The sequence below is a fragment of the Eutrigla gurnardus genome (genome assembly GCF_963514095.1).
Source record: "Eutrigla gurnardus genome assembly, chromosome: 3".
Lineage (NCBI taxonomy): Eukaryota > Metazoa > Chordata > Actinopteri > Perciformes > Triglidae > Eutrigla > Eutrigla gurnardus.
In genome coordinates, this window is record NC_139917.1 from 16,206,419 (window position 1) to 16,221,935 (window position 15,517).

Consider the following 15,517-nt stretch of genomic DNA (forward strand, 5'->3'; position numbering starts at 1 on the left):
TTTTTTTTAATTGTCGTCTTTCTTCCACTTGAGCTATTCGGTTTCGGTCAACCGCTACACCTGCTCACAGTTTATCATATTTATCCTCCCAAAAATACTCAAACATGGATGATTTTGACATGCTGAACGCGCCTACAGCTGGAAACGGTGTCGGCTCGGAAGAGGACCCAGCCGCCGCGTTCTTGGCCCAGCAGGAGAGCGAAATCGCGGGGATTGAAAACGACGAAGGTTTCAGCATCCTGGACAGCGGAGAGGTCCCCTCGTCGCTGGGAGACTCTAACGGTGGGTGACTGTTGTGGTCAAGCAGAAGCAGTTTGCCGTTGTTCAACAGTAACATTGTCCGTCTAGTTAGTTTGCCTTACTGTGTTGTGAATGTTGTCACGCTGTAACTTCCGTTAAACCTTAAATTTGTCCTAAATGGACATGGAAGGTGATGCCTTTTTGGTCAGCTGCTAGCTTGTGTTAGCTTAGCTAGCAAATTAGCCAAGTGGACTTACAGCTCGCGTTAACGTTAACCTGTGTCAACCTCAACGTTACGTAAAATTGAACACGTAACTTTAAAAGGAAATCTCGGAATTAGTACGTTAATGTTTATTGCATGGCGACCCTAAACGTTTCTAAAATGAATGAAGCTTTCCGATAACATCAGCTCTAACGTTACCGTCCTCGGTCGTGCCATTCATTGCTTCCTGTTAAGCTCGACTACTTGCTGGCAGCGCGACATGTTGCTACAGCCGTGTTTCCCAGTTAGAACCTAAAGAGGAAATTGATGGAGCGAAATGGCCTTTGGCCTTAACTTGCTGCATATTCGTTTTGGTTTAGCAATTTCAGTTAGTCACAAGTGCTGACATATCATATTAGGATGTGTCTGTATGTGACTATTGAGCAATAGTACAAGATTTGCAGGTCTGCTTGATTTCTAACAGATGTTTTCCTTGTGTCTTTGCAGATAGCACTGTCAATGGAGACCTTCATGGGGTGAATACCTTATTCACATTGTTTTGAACAATATCATATGTTGTTTTGTTGAGATGTGTGTATAAGCTGTCACAGTGCACACATGTACACTCTCTAAACCCTATTATTTCTCTAAATGTAAAGCTTTTGCTTGCTGCCTCTTAAAAGCTGTATGTGTTGGCTCTGCTGCCTCCACAGACGACTATGATCAGGGCAATGATGTTCTTGTTTTGGTAAATGGCCAAACTCAAGCTGCTGAAGTGACATCTGTTAACATAGTGTTGCAGGGAAGAGAACCCTTAAAACTGCCATGTGATTAATGGTGCGTTCCAGGCAACCTGTAACCGGTGATTTCACAACCTTCTACCGGTGAAAGTGCCCTGGACTGGCAGTCAAACCCATAACTCACTACCCGTGAACTCGTAGGAGATCAGTGTACTCCCACTTACAGTTTTTGATGTCACACACACACAAACAACAATGGCTGCCCCTGTTGATGCTCTACAGACGCCAGTGACTAACGGTGATAAAGTATACATAAACAGACATAAATAGGCATCGTAAAGTAAATCAGCACATTGCCCGAAGACCATCAGAACAGAGCCGCAGAAAGGTTTGTCCTGACTAGCCTGGAACGCTACCAAGTCGTGAGTCGTGACTTGAAGTCGTAACTTACGGGCTAAAAAAAAGTCTCACACTATTAACCCCACCCACTTTCAGTCTTTGATGGCTTTGGCCAGTTTTAGTTTATCACAACTAGTGTCTTATTTTCATCATTTTAGCCCTCATTTCTATCAGTTATTATAACATTATACACACAAAATTACTTAATTAATTGCTGAGATATGGCCATCAATCTTTCCATTAAATTTCTCAATTCAATTTTAGTTATCGTGTCATATCACAACAGAAGTCATCTCAGGACACTTGACACATTGAGCAGGACTAGAATATGCTCAGAATTTCCAGAGTCATACAATTTCAAAGTCCCAACAACAATCTTATCAGTAATTGTAATGATGAACTCATTTACATTTTCTCAAGCCAACAGTTAAATAGTCTATATCTCTTTGTGTGGCTGTAAAACAGAAAGAACATACCTAAAATGCATGTATTGTAAGTATGGTAAGCCGAATTTGAACCAGGAAGTCCACTAGTAAATTATGATGGATGTTTGCATTGGATACATTGTTGTAATGTTATTTTCTCTCTAAAAAGTTTGGGTAACCCAATGCTTTACTTCAAACCTGACTGATCAACTGACTGTTTGGGTTTCTTGGCCCATCTGACTTAATGCTCCCAGATTTCAGCGATTTAGAGAAACATTATACAAACTGAAAGGAATGATGGCCAAAACTACACAATATATAACCAAAGTTGTTATTTATCAGATTTATCCTTCAAGTAAAGTGATGAGATTAATATACACTAGAATTTCTAATGGGATGTTGCAATTTGGTCTTTTATTTTTTTCTTAATTTTGTGAACCAATTTGCAGCTTCCCATTGTATCAAATGTATCTAAAATATTTGTAGTTTTTAAGTGTTGGTGTGGAAAATACTCATTTCCTTTTAGCAGTAGTAGTGTGAATTCAATGCTGACATCAGATGTTTGAATATCTGGCTGTTAGATGTCTTCCAACTTCCTTTTCCTGTGCTGTCTTTGCAACATTGCTGTCTTTTGCATTGTCAGGACTTCTTTCAGTGAGTGAAACTGACCTCATAAAACTCAAAGTGGGCCAGCTTGGATTAATAAAGCTTGGATCTCAACATACAACTTTCTTTTAAAACACCATACAAACACAATGATGAAATTGGTTTCTATGAAGTAACATAATTCTGTCTGTATATGTCCTTTGTTCCTCAGGAAAGCAACGGCCCATCTGATGCCTATGCAGCGATTTCCAATGCAGACCGTCTGCAGGCTGAACCTGAAAGCCTACGCAAGTGGAGGGAGGAGCAAGGCGAACGGCTGGAGTTGCTTGGTAAGCGCAGACCAGAGTGTTTTTTTTTTTAATATAAGGGAACTGGGCAGACCAGTGACGATGTTATCATGAGATCTATGCCAAATGCTGTTAAATTGCGTTTTCATTCCCATCAGTCTCTTTATTTATTTATCGCTCCCCTCCTCCCTATCCTCCTCAGATGAAAATTCTCTGAAGCAGGAGTCAGAGTGGAAGGAGAAAGCCAAGGTAGAGCTGGAAGAATGGCATGCCAGGCAGAATGAGCAGCTGGAGAAAACCAAAACCAATAACAGGTACTTGCTTCACAGAGGGTTAGGGCACAAGAAATAATGGAAATGAGGGATGGCTGATATTTCCATGGATGAGAACGCAATTACATTTGTGACTGGTCAAACAGAAGCCAGGGTTATTTTATGAAGGATCCGCAAAAAGTTTGAATATTTAAAAAGGGTGTCAATGGTTCTTAGTTCAGCAGTTTTATATGGCTGAACACTCAAATGTGACTCAGTTTATTGGAAAATAAATGGGTACACCTTAGCCTTGAGGTTCCAAAAAGTAGATGTGCCGCTATCCCAGCACGTCAACGTTCATATCCTTCGCTAAACCATTCCGTCCAGTTAGCAGCTCTTCTCATTGATTTATAATGTGAACTCAAGCCTTTTTCATTAGGGGCCAACCTGAGATGCTACAGTAGATGAGCCAAGAACTTGATGATGCAGGAGGATCTAAGCATCTCAGGCTTTGACCTCATATTCATACAGTTTTCTCCCAACACAGCACCTCTGCTTAAGGTTTGGCTAAAATTTAACAGCTAATGTTAGATCTTGCTGTACAGCAGATTTAGTCATGGATTCTTACAACAACAATTTTATTGTGTTATAATCTTAGATTTACTCCACCTGGTCATAACTGCGAGTGAAGTCTGAGAGACGATCACACGGAGACGTTTGGCTTCCTGCTTGTTTAGTGTAGCATAGTGGCTCAAGGGAAGTATTTAAGAACTGCTCTGACAAATCATCAGGCAAATATGTAGATTGAGCTATTAACTCATCATTTTGTAATGTTTCTGTCTCAGATTCTCCTGCACTGTAATGTAGCCTTGCTGCTGTATTAATAATAAAGTACCTGCAGGTAGGACTCCTTACTCATCTGGCAACCCTGTGTCTGGTGGAAAAGTGTTACTGATGGATGAACTTTTCACATTGGATGATCTTTTTGTTGGTGGAAAAACAAATAACTGATACACAAATGTGGAGTTTGGATAGCAACTAACAAGTCATTTCATCATTAATCTGTTTCTTCTTTCCAACCTAATCAATTAATATCTTGGTTTGTACTGTCAAATATATAGAAAAGATAGATGCGTCCCTCTAATTGTGTTTAATGAATATGAACCAAAGATAAGCAAATGAGTCCTCACATTAGAGAAGCTGTAAATTATTTGTTAGTAACTCACTCATTAGCTATAGCTAATTACAACATATTGCAAAGATTCAGTTCATTGAGTGAATGGTTCAGAAGATGAAGTTACTCTCTCACTTGTGTGTGAAGAGCTGATGGTGTGTGCCAGAACACCAAAAACATGGAAACAAAGATTTCCGTGGCAGGACACAAACCACTAATATCCTCCATGAGCCTTTAAAACCGCCTCATTTCGACGTCCTCCGAAAACCTTAAGCCTTTGATAATATGCCTTTTCCTTATGATTGTATGGTAACCGATAATGCCTGTGTTTCCATTCTGTTCTGCCTTTTATCGCTGTCTCTCTTTTCTCCTGCCTTCTTGCTGTCGTTTGGGCGGATGTTTGTCCAGGGTGCTGGATGAAGACTTCTACAAGCAGCCCTTCTCTGAACTCATTGGTTATGTGTATGTTGCTCCAACTAACATCCTCCCCTCTCTTTTTTTTGCTTTTTCCCCTTCCATTGTCATCAAGTCCCAGCATCCAACCATTGACATCATCATCTCATTACTTATCGGGACATTAGTTGCCTCCTTTTGTGTTGTCATGTTTTAGTTTCATCTCTAGTTTTTCAATTTTTAACTACTTGGATTTGAAATTGTTACACGCTTCATCTGGCTTTTTTCTTTTTTCAAATGTAAACATCAATATTATTATTTCCGGCTATATGTCTGCATGTCATTTGTGTGTGGATGCCTGTTAGGGTATTGACGTAAATAGAATTACTGCATGCCACGACATGCACAATGCCACGTTACTCAGTCACATCCATAGGAATCAAATCAATTATTTTATGACTGTCTCATCCGTTATTAATTTCCATACTGTTTCCCTTCCTCATTTCAGCAAAACGTTTTGCAACATTACATGAATTTCCAAGAATGAACACTTGCTTACATTCATTGTATGGACTCTCACAGGAAGTGTTTTGTTTCTACTTAACATATTTTTAGAAACATGATTTATTAATTTTTTCATGTGATTTGGTGATTTTTTTGGATTTTCCCCTCAAATTAATCTACAAAATATATAATTCAAGAGAAGGATGCATATAGTTATGTTTGAAGCAATTGTGTGTTTGGAATTGGACTTGGGTTTTCGTTTGGATGGACTTGACAACACCTTTTTATTTTCTATATAATAAGATATTATTTCACTGAACAATGTGCCAAGTTGACATTGTTCTTGGGGATATTTCCTTCTTCTGAATCTCCACAAACTTCCTCAGTATCACCCTAATTTCCCATATCCCCAGCCCTAGCCACTCATTTATGTGCAGAATGGGATCGTACCAAAACTTGCATTCCTTTTCATTGGACTTTCATTTGAGCTATCTGCATGATTCAGAAACATGTGATTCAGAGATGTCTTGTTATGCCTTTTTAACATTTTTAAAATAGTTTTTCTAGGGTGCAGAAATGTCATAAATCACCTCTACAGAAATACATTTTTGTTTCAGTCCCTTTTGATTCTGAAGTCCATCTTGAAGTATCATTTCTCAGCTTGGAATTTGGGTTTCTAAAACCAAACTAGTGTAATGGAGTCCAGTCCTCACTATCTCTCTCCCGTCCTTGTTGCAGAATAAAATGCACAGCAAAGACATTATGATAACACCATTGGCCATATCATGGTTGCACAACTGCTTCAAACTGAACTTTGTGTTCATGCTTCAGAAGTGTAGCTGCTCTGTAGATACCGCTTTGCCCAGCTAGCTATCCAATAGGCTGAGCTGTGCAGCCTTTAGTTTAATGTCAAGTTACCTGGGAGCATCCAATATGCTGCATTGTGGTATACACATTTTTGATCTCATTATTCATCGGCTTTATAAGATCAAGGAGAGACCAAACCTGTTTTTTAGTGTTAAACCTGTCATCAGTTATTATTAAAAGAAACAAATATATACTCTTCCCCTAGTTAGAGAAAGGGGTATTTTGTGTTTTTCAACAGCCAGTGGTTGTTTTTTTTTCAATGTGCACACCTCAATGCAGTTTATGCAGCGTGTTGTTACCTTATATGTGGGATTGCCAATCAGCAGTGTTGGTGTATGACACTGAATCACACCACTTCCTCCTCCATCTTGTTAGAATGAGACTGTGAGGGGAACTCCAGGGGCCTCATTTATAAGCATTCAGTAGGAACAAACGGCTTGAATGATGTGAATACCACTTCCCACATAAATGTTGGGGATTTAAAAATGTGACAAGTGAATAAATGCATTGCTGTAAGATCTCTGAACAATGCCTATTAAGTTTGGAGAGTGGGAGCAAATGTAGTTAAATGAACTGCGTTAATGTCTTGTGACAAGATAAAATTGCATGTAGGTGAGCTTTTAAACACTTTAAAATCCTGCTTTTATTATTAAGATAATGATCTGCTGGTGTTTTGAGACATCTTGTTAGATGTTAGCTTTATAAATGAGACCCCAGGCCATTATGTACTTGTGCCAGTGTTACTGACATGGCACAAGGCAAAATGGTGTTTTCCACTCGCCAAACCAAAGACTGCACACCAATCTTTCTGAACACTTATGAAGAAGGAGAAAAAAAATGAAATTTTGAAGAAAAATTGTCGCTTTTGCATGCTGGCTTTCAACATCTGCATTTAGCTCAAGCTCATTTTTGTTGTCTTTCATTTCGTCCCTTCTCTCTCTTTCTCTCTCTTCTAAATTCTGACTTGTGAAACTGTTTCTCCCTGTTTTCTTTTCCTATGCACCTTAAAGCACACACATTAACCATCCTTGCTACCGCCTAGACCAGTTAAGTAAAAATATGAAACCCCAGAACCTCCAAATACTTTATATTTTTTGGCAGGGGATAGATGCAGTTCTGTGTGTGTGGGTGCGTGTGTGTGGGTGCGTGTGTGTGTGTGTGTGTGTGTGTGTGTGTGTGTGTGTGTGTGTGTGTGTGTGTGTGTGTGTGTGTGTGTGTGTGTGTGTGTGTGTGTGTGTGTGTGTGTGTGTGTGTGTGTGTGTGTGTGTGTGTGTGTGTGTGTGTGTGTGTGTGTGTGTGTGTGTGTGTGTGTGTGTGTGTGTGTGTGTGTGTGTGTGTGTGTGTGTGTGTGTTAGAAAAGTATATGATGCAAAGATACTCAGTTTACTATCCCAACAGTTAGATCCACTGCCTAGTTAGAGGTCTGTTATAATGTCCCTTCTGTGATGTTGTGGTCCTTCTAGTCCCTTTTGTGTATTTGTAGTTGGTTGTGATGGTGAATGTTCATTGGCTTCTCATCCCCATTTTGCTTTGTGTACTGTGCTGTAGTTAGTTCTGAGTTTGTGCTTGCAGGTTGGGTGGGGAATAGAAAAAGAAATTGTGTATGTAGAAAAGTATCCTGGCAGTGGAATTATTACTATGTTTGTGGGTGGGGTGTGATGAGGGTTTTTGTTCAGCCATAATCCGTGGCTTGCATCTCTAAATGTCTTGTGATAGTGGCACTGATCCATTTTATATTTAAGTTTTGTCTTTCTTCTCTTTTTTTTTTTTTAAACTTTTGTTTTAATTTCAAGTGTTTAGTGGTAAGCCCTATCGTGTTAATATATTTTTTTGTGATAGATGATTTAAAAACAACATACCTGCACCAGGAAGACAGTAATTGATTTGTTCCACAATTCGGATACATAATTTCAAGATAATTATTATTATTATTATACATTATTTGCCACACCTCTAAATAGCCCTATTTTCAGCTACAGTGCAATGCATGGCTAAGGCCCAGCAGTGCTTACAGTTCTTTTGGGCTTGGTTAAAAAACAACTTGCCATGTATGTATTGTTACTTTTAAATCAAGGACAAGTGTAGAGATGAGCACATCATTCCTATACTTGGGTCTTGCTGAGGAAAAGCCCCTTTTACATAGAACTTCGGCCAAACTGCTGTAAAGACAATCCGACCCGACGCCATTTTTCTTTTTCACACTGAACCAAATAAGCACCTGGACCTTTTTGTCCTCCCAATTCGTTGCCATTCTCAGTTGCTCTAGGTTAGCTGCTAAATGCGTTGGGTGGTTAGGGGGGACATGCCATCTTACAGACATTTGCTCTGTTCCTTTCATACGCAACGAGCCAGAAAACCAGCTCAACAATCCTGTTTTGAACAGGCTGTGTGAAAGGGGCTCCAGAGAACATTGTAAATATGCAGCCACAGGGCAAGTTGAAGTGTAAGGGTTTGGGCAAACTCCACCCCTCCCCAGTTCTATTCAGAACTTAATTTTTAACCAACCAAAAATGCTTGTCAGGCTTAATTTTAATTACTTTGTTTAGCTTTGGTTTGTTTTTCTTTGGATTTCTCATCAGTGTTTTATATGTACCTCCCTTTACTGTTGTGGAGAGTCAAAATACAGGTGACTGTACTGTAATGTGTAAGCAGAATTGGGGGCATGCCACAGGTAATGAAACTGTTGTAGATGTCTGTTGGACTGTCCTACCCGAAGGTAGACTCTGCTGAACCATCGAAGCCCCACCAAGTCATAAAAACAGTAAAGATGTATGTTCGAGGAGTATTTCTCAATTGAAATTTTGACTTTAATTGAATACGTCCAACAAATGAATCATCAGGGGCACGATCGAGTTTTGCACCCAAACTTGTGTGTTGGTGATCAGCAGAGGACTTCCTTGGAGCTGTATGTGTTCTTTGGTGTCTTACTTCTTCCTCCACTGATTGTTTTCTACTCCGTGTCCCTTCCTTGTCTCCCCTGTTGCGTGTAGGGCGGCTGAGGAGGCTATGATTTCAGATCTGGATGAGAACAACCCTGGCACGGAGTGGGAGCGGGTGGCCCGGCTCTGCGACTTCAACCCCAAGTCCAGCAAGCAGGCCAAAGACGTGTCCCGCATGCGCTCCGTCCTCATCTCCCTGAAGCAGTCCCCGCTCGTCCGCTAAACAGCCGAGGCTGCTCAGGGCGTCATTCCATATCATAGTCTATCACTACACACCAACCGACCCACCCAATAACCACAATCTGTATTCAGAAGACAAAGGGGCTTCTTACACCACTTCTGTGTCTGTCCTGCCCCCCCTACCCCCTACCCCCCAGTGCAGCAGTGGAAGGATACAGCCAATGATCCTACCCTCATCTATCTCCACCTGGCAGGGCTGTAGGGATTAGCATTGAAGCACCAGCTCACCTGTCCGGTCTGTGATTCCTCCACCTCATTTAACATACTGAGATCAAGGCCTGTTAGATCGACCCCAGGTCTCATGATCTGTGCTCTTACGTAACGCTTGTGTAAGGATGGTGAGTTGGGACACTAAAAGGGAAGGGTTGATGTTTGTTTGGGCCTATAGCTACACTACAACATGCTGCACACGGCCCTCAAACAATATAATTCCCATGATGCTGTACTCTAGCTCTTAACCTTACTAATCATTCTCTCACCTACGAGGGTTGATTGATGTAAATTGGTTTTAATTGCCTGCTGTTCCCCATCCTTGCAAAGACGAGATGTCAGGTTTGTTTCTTTATTGTTGTTTTTATAAGGACCAAACTCATTCAAGATTAAACCCCAAATTCAGTGTGTGTACTTTGAACTGTGTGTAGAGCCTGCTTGTGGCATATTGTGTTCCAATCTATGCATTTCCTTTTGAAAAGCCTGAACAAAGTCCAGTCATTACAATTCATATGACCCGTTTGTGTGTGCGTTTAAACCTCCACAGTGTGTGTATGTACTCTATGCGTGTACCTATGTACATATACAGAAGGCAATATATATACAGAATATATACAATGTTTATGTCACTGAAATTAGACAGTTGTGGCTTTAAAGAAAACTAGGTGTTAGCCAGCTGTTGCCTGACCATGCGTGTTCATTGTCCATTTGATTTCAATATCAGTAAAAAGTGAATGAAAGCTGTCGCCCTGTCATTCTTCAACTGGATATTTAATGTTTTTCTGTATCGGGAACGTCAAGTGACGGTATCACTGGATTTAACCAATGTGGGTCTTTTTGCCTTTATTTTAGTTGCCAACATTTCCAATAATCTGGGTTATTAGACTGCTTGCCATGGCAATGGTGAGAGGATGGACTCTTCTCACCATTGCCAACTTTACCATTAAAATATATGAATTGAACTGAAAGTGGCAGTCTGTAACATTTTCATCTATTTAATTGTCTTTTAAGTGACTATCTATCAAAGAGTGAGTTAGAACAATGGTCCCACTAATGAAAGTGCTTGTACCAGAAATAGGATCTCCGTGTCCGGTGACATTCCCGCGCAACATTCAAAATGAATGACTCTTTTTACGTCAGTGAGCAGTGGTTGCTCTGCCCAGCTGGAGAAGCGTATGCTGCGTTTCATTGTAATCGGAAATCGATAACATCCAACTGCTGAGGCTCTCTCTAGTCTAAAGTGTTTGACCGGAGCAGCAGGTACATTTCATTACTGCTGACTCACAATGGAGGATCAACAGGCAGAGAAAGAAGACCATTCAACTTCCAGTCCCAAGAAAAAGAAACAAAAAACGAAATCGTAGTGAAGAATGGCAAGTAATCAAGAAACAAAGTGACGAGAACGAGGGAAAACGACAGACCTTTCCTCCTTTCAGAGTGGAGCATTTGAAGGCATCACGCTATTAGAGACAGTCAACACTGTTCGGCTCGCCTGCAGTTACATCTACCGCCAAAGAGGCCGCTAGAAGCAACCTATCTCAACTCTTACACCACTTTAAAGCTTCACAAATCAATATTTATATTAACAGAGGTCCATAACTATGTAATAAATAATAATAATAATAATTATTATTATTATTATTATTATTATTATTATTATTATTATTATTATTATTATTATTATTAATACGACATAGGTCGCATGTAGTGACAAACCCAGATACTCAGCAGGAAGGGACTTTGTATTTAGCACACAAAATGCCGACATGGACTCCTCTTTGCAAACATTTTCATGATCCAACATGATTACGTGTGTGAGAAGAAAGAAAGATTTGTCTTTTATGATTTGTGTGGCCTTCAGAAGAAGATGTCGCTGCTAAATACTCGATGTATTTCATGCATATGTGTATGCTTTTATTTGTAAAGGATATCCGGCTTTTACGTTGAAATACAACACGGATGTCCTCCCGCTTCCTGGACGTGTGCAGCACACGAACTGTTCCGGTCGGATTTTCGAGTTCGCTTCGTTCTCCGCTGAATACCGTTAATTGCGTTATTTTTCATTGGTTGCATTTCGCTTCTGTGGACAAGATGCCTCTAAAGTTCGAGCTGTGCTCCGGTAGGATGATCGGCGGAAGTCATCCGTGCTTCATCATTGCTGAAATTGGACAAAATCACCAGGGAGACATTGAGATCGCCAAGAAAATGATCAAAATGGCAAAGGTAATAAAATTGACACGTATCGCTTTAATTTGAATGTGAATTTCTACTTTTTGCTCTGATGTCTATCTTTTAAAGACATGACACTCAAACAGGAACCAAGAACTCGATATAAAAACGTGCAAATATAATATCTTGGTCGCCACATCGCCCTCGTCTGTAGCATTAAGTTACTTTGAATGGAAGATTGTCGCCGTTAATGCTTGAATGAATGGCAGAGATTATGATTTTGATCATGTATGGACCATCTGCAGGCTAGTGGCTCTAAAGTTGTTTTTGTGTTGAGACATTGAGCCACATCCTAGAGAGTTAAACTGACGGATTTGTGAATGGAGTTCGGCTCGTGGATTCACAGCTGACACTTCGTGTCCACACTAGCCGTCTGTATGTGATCGTAAGCCAATGCACAAGCCTGTTTTACGACTAACAAGTTACTGGACATTTCCTGAATGAAGAGAACCATGTATTTTGCTAATAAAGTAATTTCCTTTAAAATAATAATAATATAATCATTTTAAACAAATATAGTATTATTTCATTTTTAATTCATGTTTGTGAACTTTGTTCCTCCACTTTATAGGCTATGTATGCTTTTAGTTAGGATCCACCTCCTCCTCCTTTGTTTCACCAGAAATTGAATCAAATAAAAAGAGAAAATAATGAATTACAAGTGTAGTAACACTGTGCCCTCTATCGGTACCAAATTAAATAGTCTTCTCCAGGAAACTTCCTGTGTATTAGTTGTCTCTCTGTTCTGTATCTTTTTTTAGGACAATATAGAAATCTGTAGCCTTATGATGAATCATTTCTATTGACTATGTTTTCCAAGCCTCCCTTTTATTTATTGACTTTATTTATGTATTTCCATCTTCACAGGACTGTGGTGCTGATTGTGCCAAATTCCAGAAGAGTGAGTTGGAGCACAAATTCAACAAGCGAGCCCTGCAGCGCCCGTACACTTCTGTTAACTCCTGGGGGAAAACTTATGGTGAACACAAGCGCCATCTGGAGTTCAGCCATGAGCAGTACAGGGAACTGCAGAAATATGCTGAGGAGGTGGGGATCTTCTTCACTGCCTCTGGGATGGACGAGGTAAGGAAGAGATGTTTGATGAAGGCTTTATGACGTTTTAATCAGGTTCAAGTTCAACCATAACTTTCCCTGTGTTTCTAGATGGCAGTGGAGTTCCTCCATGAGCTGAATGTGCCTTTCTTTAAAGTGGGCTCGGGAGACACCAACAACTTCCCCTATCTGGAGAAGACTGCCAAGAAAGGTGAGGGTGAATAAGTGAAATGTTGCCTTCTGCTCATGTGAGACATAATGTTGATCGGGTCGTCCCCCTCTTGTCTGTGTCAGGACGGCCCATGGTGGTGTCCAGTGGGATGCAGAGCATGGAGACGATGCGTCGGGTCTACAAAACGGTCAAGGAGCACAACGCAAACTTCGCCATCCTGCAGTGCACCAGCGCCTACCCTCTGGAGGCTGAAGACGTCAACCTCAGAGTGCTAACGGTGAGAATGTTTGACTAGAATAGACTATTACTCTTGGATCCAAAGGTTAGTACGAAAACAATATCTCATCCGAGTTGAGTTGTCACAAATCATCTCTCCCCGTTCCAATTAAACACTTCCAGCTGCTCACGATCTATTTTTAGGAGACATTCAAATGTCACGTCTCTGCACTGGTTAATATTCCTGTTTTGATGGCCATGTGGAATTTATGCATTCTTATTAAGTTAAAGGTGTAACGTGTAATGCCCACCAGCAAGAAATAGGAGGCAGCATTTCACCCTTATGACTTGGTCCATAGAATTATAACATACATTGATGGTCATCAGTTATGAAAACAAAAACAAAGAACAAAAGCCAACTAATAAGACAAGAATAAGACAAAAACTCTGAGAGGCAAACTAACACTGCTGTTTTTTAATATGTTGTGTTCATTCTGGTAAATATGCTTATTTTGCGTATTTAGGTTACTCACGACCCTGACGCAGTATATTCAGTTTGTTATTTTTTATGATTCAACAAACAAGATATAATGTTATGAAACTAGCGAGCTTTAGTAGTGATGCTAAGCTACGCTAACCAGCTGCTGATGGCCTATTCATTTTAACACTCGCCCACTTGTAAACTACAGGAATACCAGAAGGAATTTCCTGATATTCCCATTGGGTATTCTGGCCACGAGTCCGGGATCAGTATTTCAGTTGCGGCTGTTGCACTGGGAGCAAAGGTCATCGAGCGTCATGTCACCTTGGACAAGACGTGGAAAGGAAGTGACCACGCAGCGTCGTTGTTGCCCAGCGAGCTAGCCGAGCTGGTTCGTTCCGTCCGACTGGTGGAGAGGGCAATGGGCAGCGGCGTCAAGAAGATGTTAGCGTGTGAGAAGCCGTGCCACGATAAGGTGAGACAAGTCAGATACTCTCTTTAATGTAGTCAAGGGATATTTTTAAGGCTTTTTATATATTTGTACTATGAGAACAATAATAAAGTCACTAATTGTTCCCCTTTTCTTCCAGCTGGGTAAGTCCTTGGTGGCCAAGGTCAAGATCCCCAAAGGAACTGTCCTGACTCAGGACATGTTGACGGTGAAGGTGGCCGAGCCCATGGGCGTGGTGGCCGAGGACATCTTCCAGCTGGTCGGTAAGATGGTGACGGCGGACGTGGAGGAGGACGAGAGCATCCTGCCAGAGGTGGTAGCGGAGTACTGCAAGAAGAGGAAGTGCTGAGGTCGCCAGAGAGCTCTGGAATGGGAACGAAAAGGCACTTAATTTGAGAGGAAATGTAATCGATTCCTCTGGGAATAATTCAAACGGAGCTCGGGGGGGGGGTGGTCATTTTGTTTGGTGTTGCTGATGTTCTGAGATTGAAGTCCTGGATGATTGATGGCGATCAGCAACCAGCTGCATAATTGTAGTTTGAATATATCACAGCTGGTGTTCAGTTAACTGAACAGTTAAATCCTTTGCTCAAATAACTCTTTGCCAAAGCATTTTTTATTTGTTTTTCCCCCTAAAATTCGCCTTAACATATTACACTAACTTTTTGGCAAAAAGGCTCTTTGATAAACCCACCATTACCCTACAAGAGGCTCAGTAGTAGATACTTCTGCACTATAGTTTTAGCTGCACTGTAAACACATGAAGCTGCTACTGGTCAACTTACCACACAACAGTGAGGTCACTGTTTGCCAAAGGGTCATTGTTTCCTTCTTGTACATTTTGTATGTGCATTTATGTTTTGATATCGGCATCATTTTTTTTATGTGCACTGCTTCTTTGAGAGAAGCTCAGCAAGACTAGTGGAACCTTTCCAAAACCAAAAGAAGAAACGCAGCCTAATGCCCACTCTCACTATTATCCTTGTTTTCATCATAAACCCAACTCCTTCCGTCTTAGTTCTGGCACCAACTACGTACCTTAATCACACGTGCAAGATGATGATTGTTAACTTTACATGTGGAGAGCTGTGGAGACTCTGTCGAGATCTATGATGTTCTGAAAAGATGAAGCCTCCAAATAAAATGTTGCCAGAATTATCTCCTTGATGTTTACCTCGTCTTTACAACATTGCGTCGATGCTCCGATCAACTCAATTTTCTGTGTGAATATAATATATTTGCAAATATTTACATTGGATTGATCAGGTGATCTGTGTGAAATACATCTTAGTCATTGCAGGAACCAAAGTATAACTGCTCAAATCAATGGTTTCATGGTCTGCATGGTGCATCAGACACCAATGCTAAACCTTTGATTCTCATCTTACAGGGTCTTACAGGGTTACTTCAAAGGTCAATAATTTATTACCACATCAAC

General features: G+C 40.7%; 2 protein-coding genes across 4 annotated transcripts; both read left to right on the plus strand.

Annotated features, from left to right (window-relative positions):
* The first annotated feature begins 5 nt into the window (after positions 1 to 5).
* clta (clathrin, light chain A) lies at positions 6 to 10,217 on the plus strand. Of its 3 annotated transcripts, XM_084005220.1 has the most exons (7): positions 6 to 282; positions 950 to 978; positions 2,824 to 2,941; positions 3,102 to 3,213; positions 4,733 to 4,786; positions 7,099 to 7,134; positions 9,079 to 10,217. In XM_084005220.1, the coding sequence occupies exons 1-7, from the start codon at positions 105 to 107 to the stop codon at positions 9,248 to 9,250; spliced, it is 699 nt and encodes a 232-aa protein (XP_083861346.1). In that variant the 5' UTR covers positions 6 to 104; the 3' UTR covers positions 9,251 to 10,217. The 3 variants fall into 3 exon arrangements, with proteins under 3 accessions (XP_083861346.1, XP_083861347.1, XP_083861348.1); XM_084005221.1 differs by lacking the exon at positions 7,099 to 7,134; XM_084005222.1 differs by lacking the exons at positions 4,733 to 4,786; positions 7,099 to 7,134 and having other exon boundaries at positions 7 to 282.
* Positions 10,218 to 11,444: 1,227 nt separating this feature from the next.
* On the plus strand, positions 11,445 to 15,239 carry nansa (N-acetylneuraminic acid synthase a). The gene is made up of 6 exons (XM_084005101.1): positions 11,445 to 11,700; positions 12,574 to 12,789; positions 12,871 to 12,970; positions 13,054 to 13,208; positions 13,837 to 14,103; positions 14,219 to 15,239. The coding sequence occupies exons 1-6, from the start codon at positions 11,569 to 11,571 to the stop codon at positions 14,426 to 14,428; spliced, it is 1,080 nt and encodes a 359-aa protein (XP_083861227.1). The 5' UTR covers positions 11,445 to 11,568; the 3' UTR covers positions 14,429 to 15,239.
* Positions 15,240 to 15,517: the final 278 nt, after the last annotated feature.

Bases quoted from the DNA above. Each gene is read 5' to 3' on its own strand.
- clta (XM_084005220.1), top strand. From the start codon at position 105: ATGGATGATTTTGACATGCTGAACGCGCCTACAGCTGGAAACGGTGTC. The intron at 979-2,823 runs GTGAATACCTTA...TTTGTTCCTCAG, and splicing joins TCAATGGAGACCTTCATGGG to GAAAGCAACGGCCCATCTGA. The intron at 4,787-7,098 runs GTATGTTGCTCC...TGCACCTTAAAG, and splicing joins TCTGAACTCATTGGTTATGT to CACACACATTAACCATCCTT.
- nansa (XM_084005101.1), top strand. From the start codon at position 11,569: ATGCCTCTAAAGTTCGAGCTGTGCTCCGGTAGGATGATCGGCGGAAGT. The intron at 12,971-13,053 runs GTGAGGGTGAAT...TGTCTGTGTCAG, and splicing joins GGAGAAGACTGCCAAGAAAG to GACGGCCCATGGTGGTGTCC. The intron at 14,104-14,218 runs GTGAGACAAGTC...CTTTTCTTCCAG, and splicing joins AGAAGCCGTGCCACGATAAG to CTGGGTAAGTCCTTGGTGGC.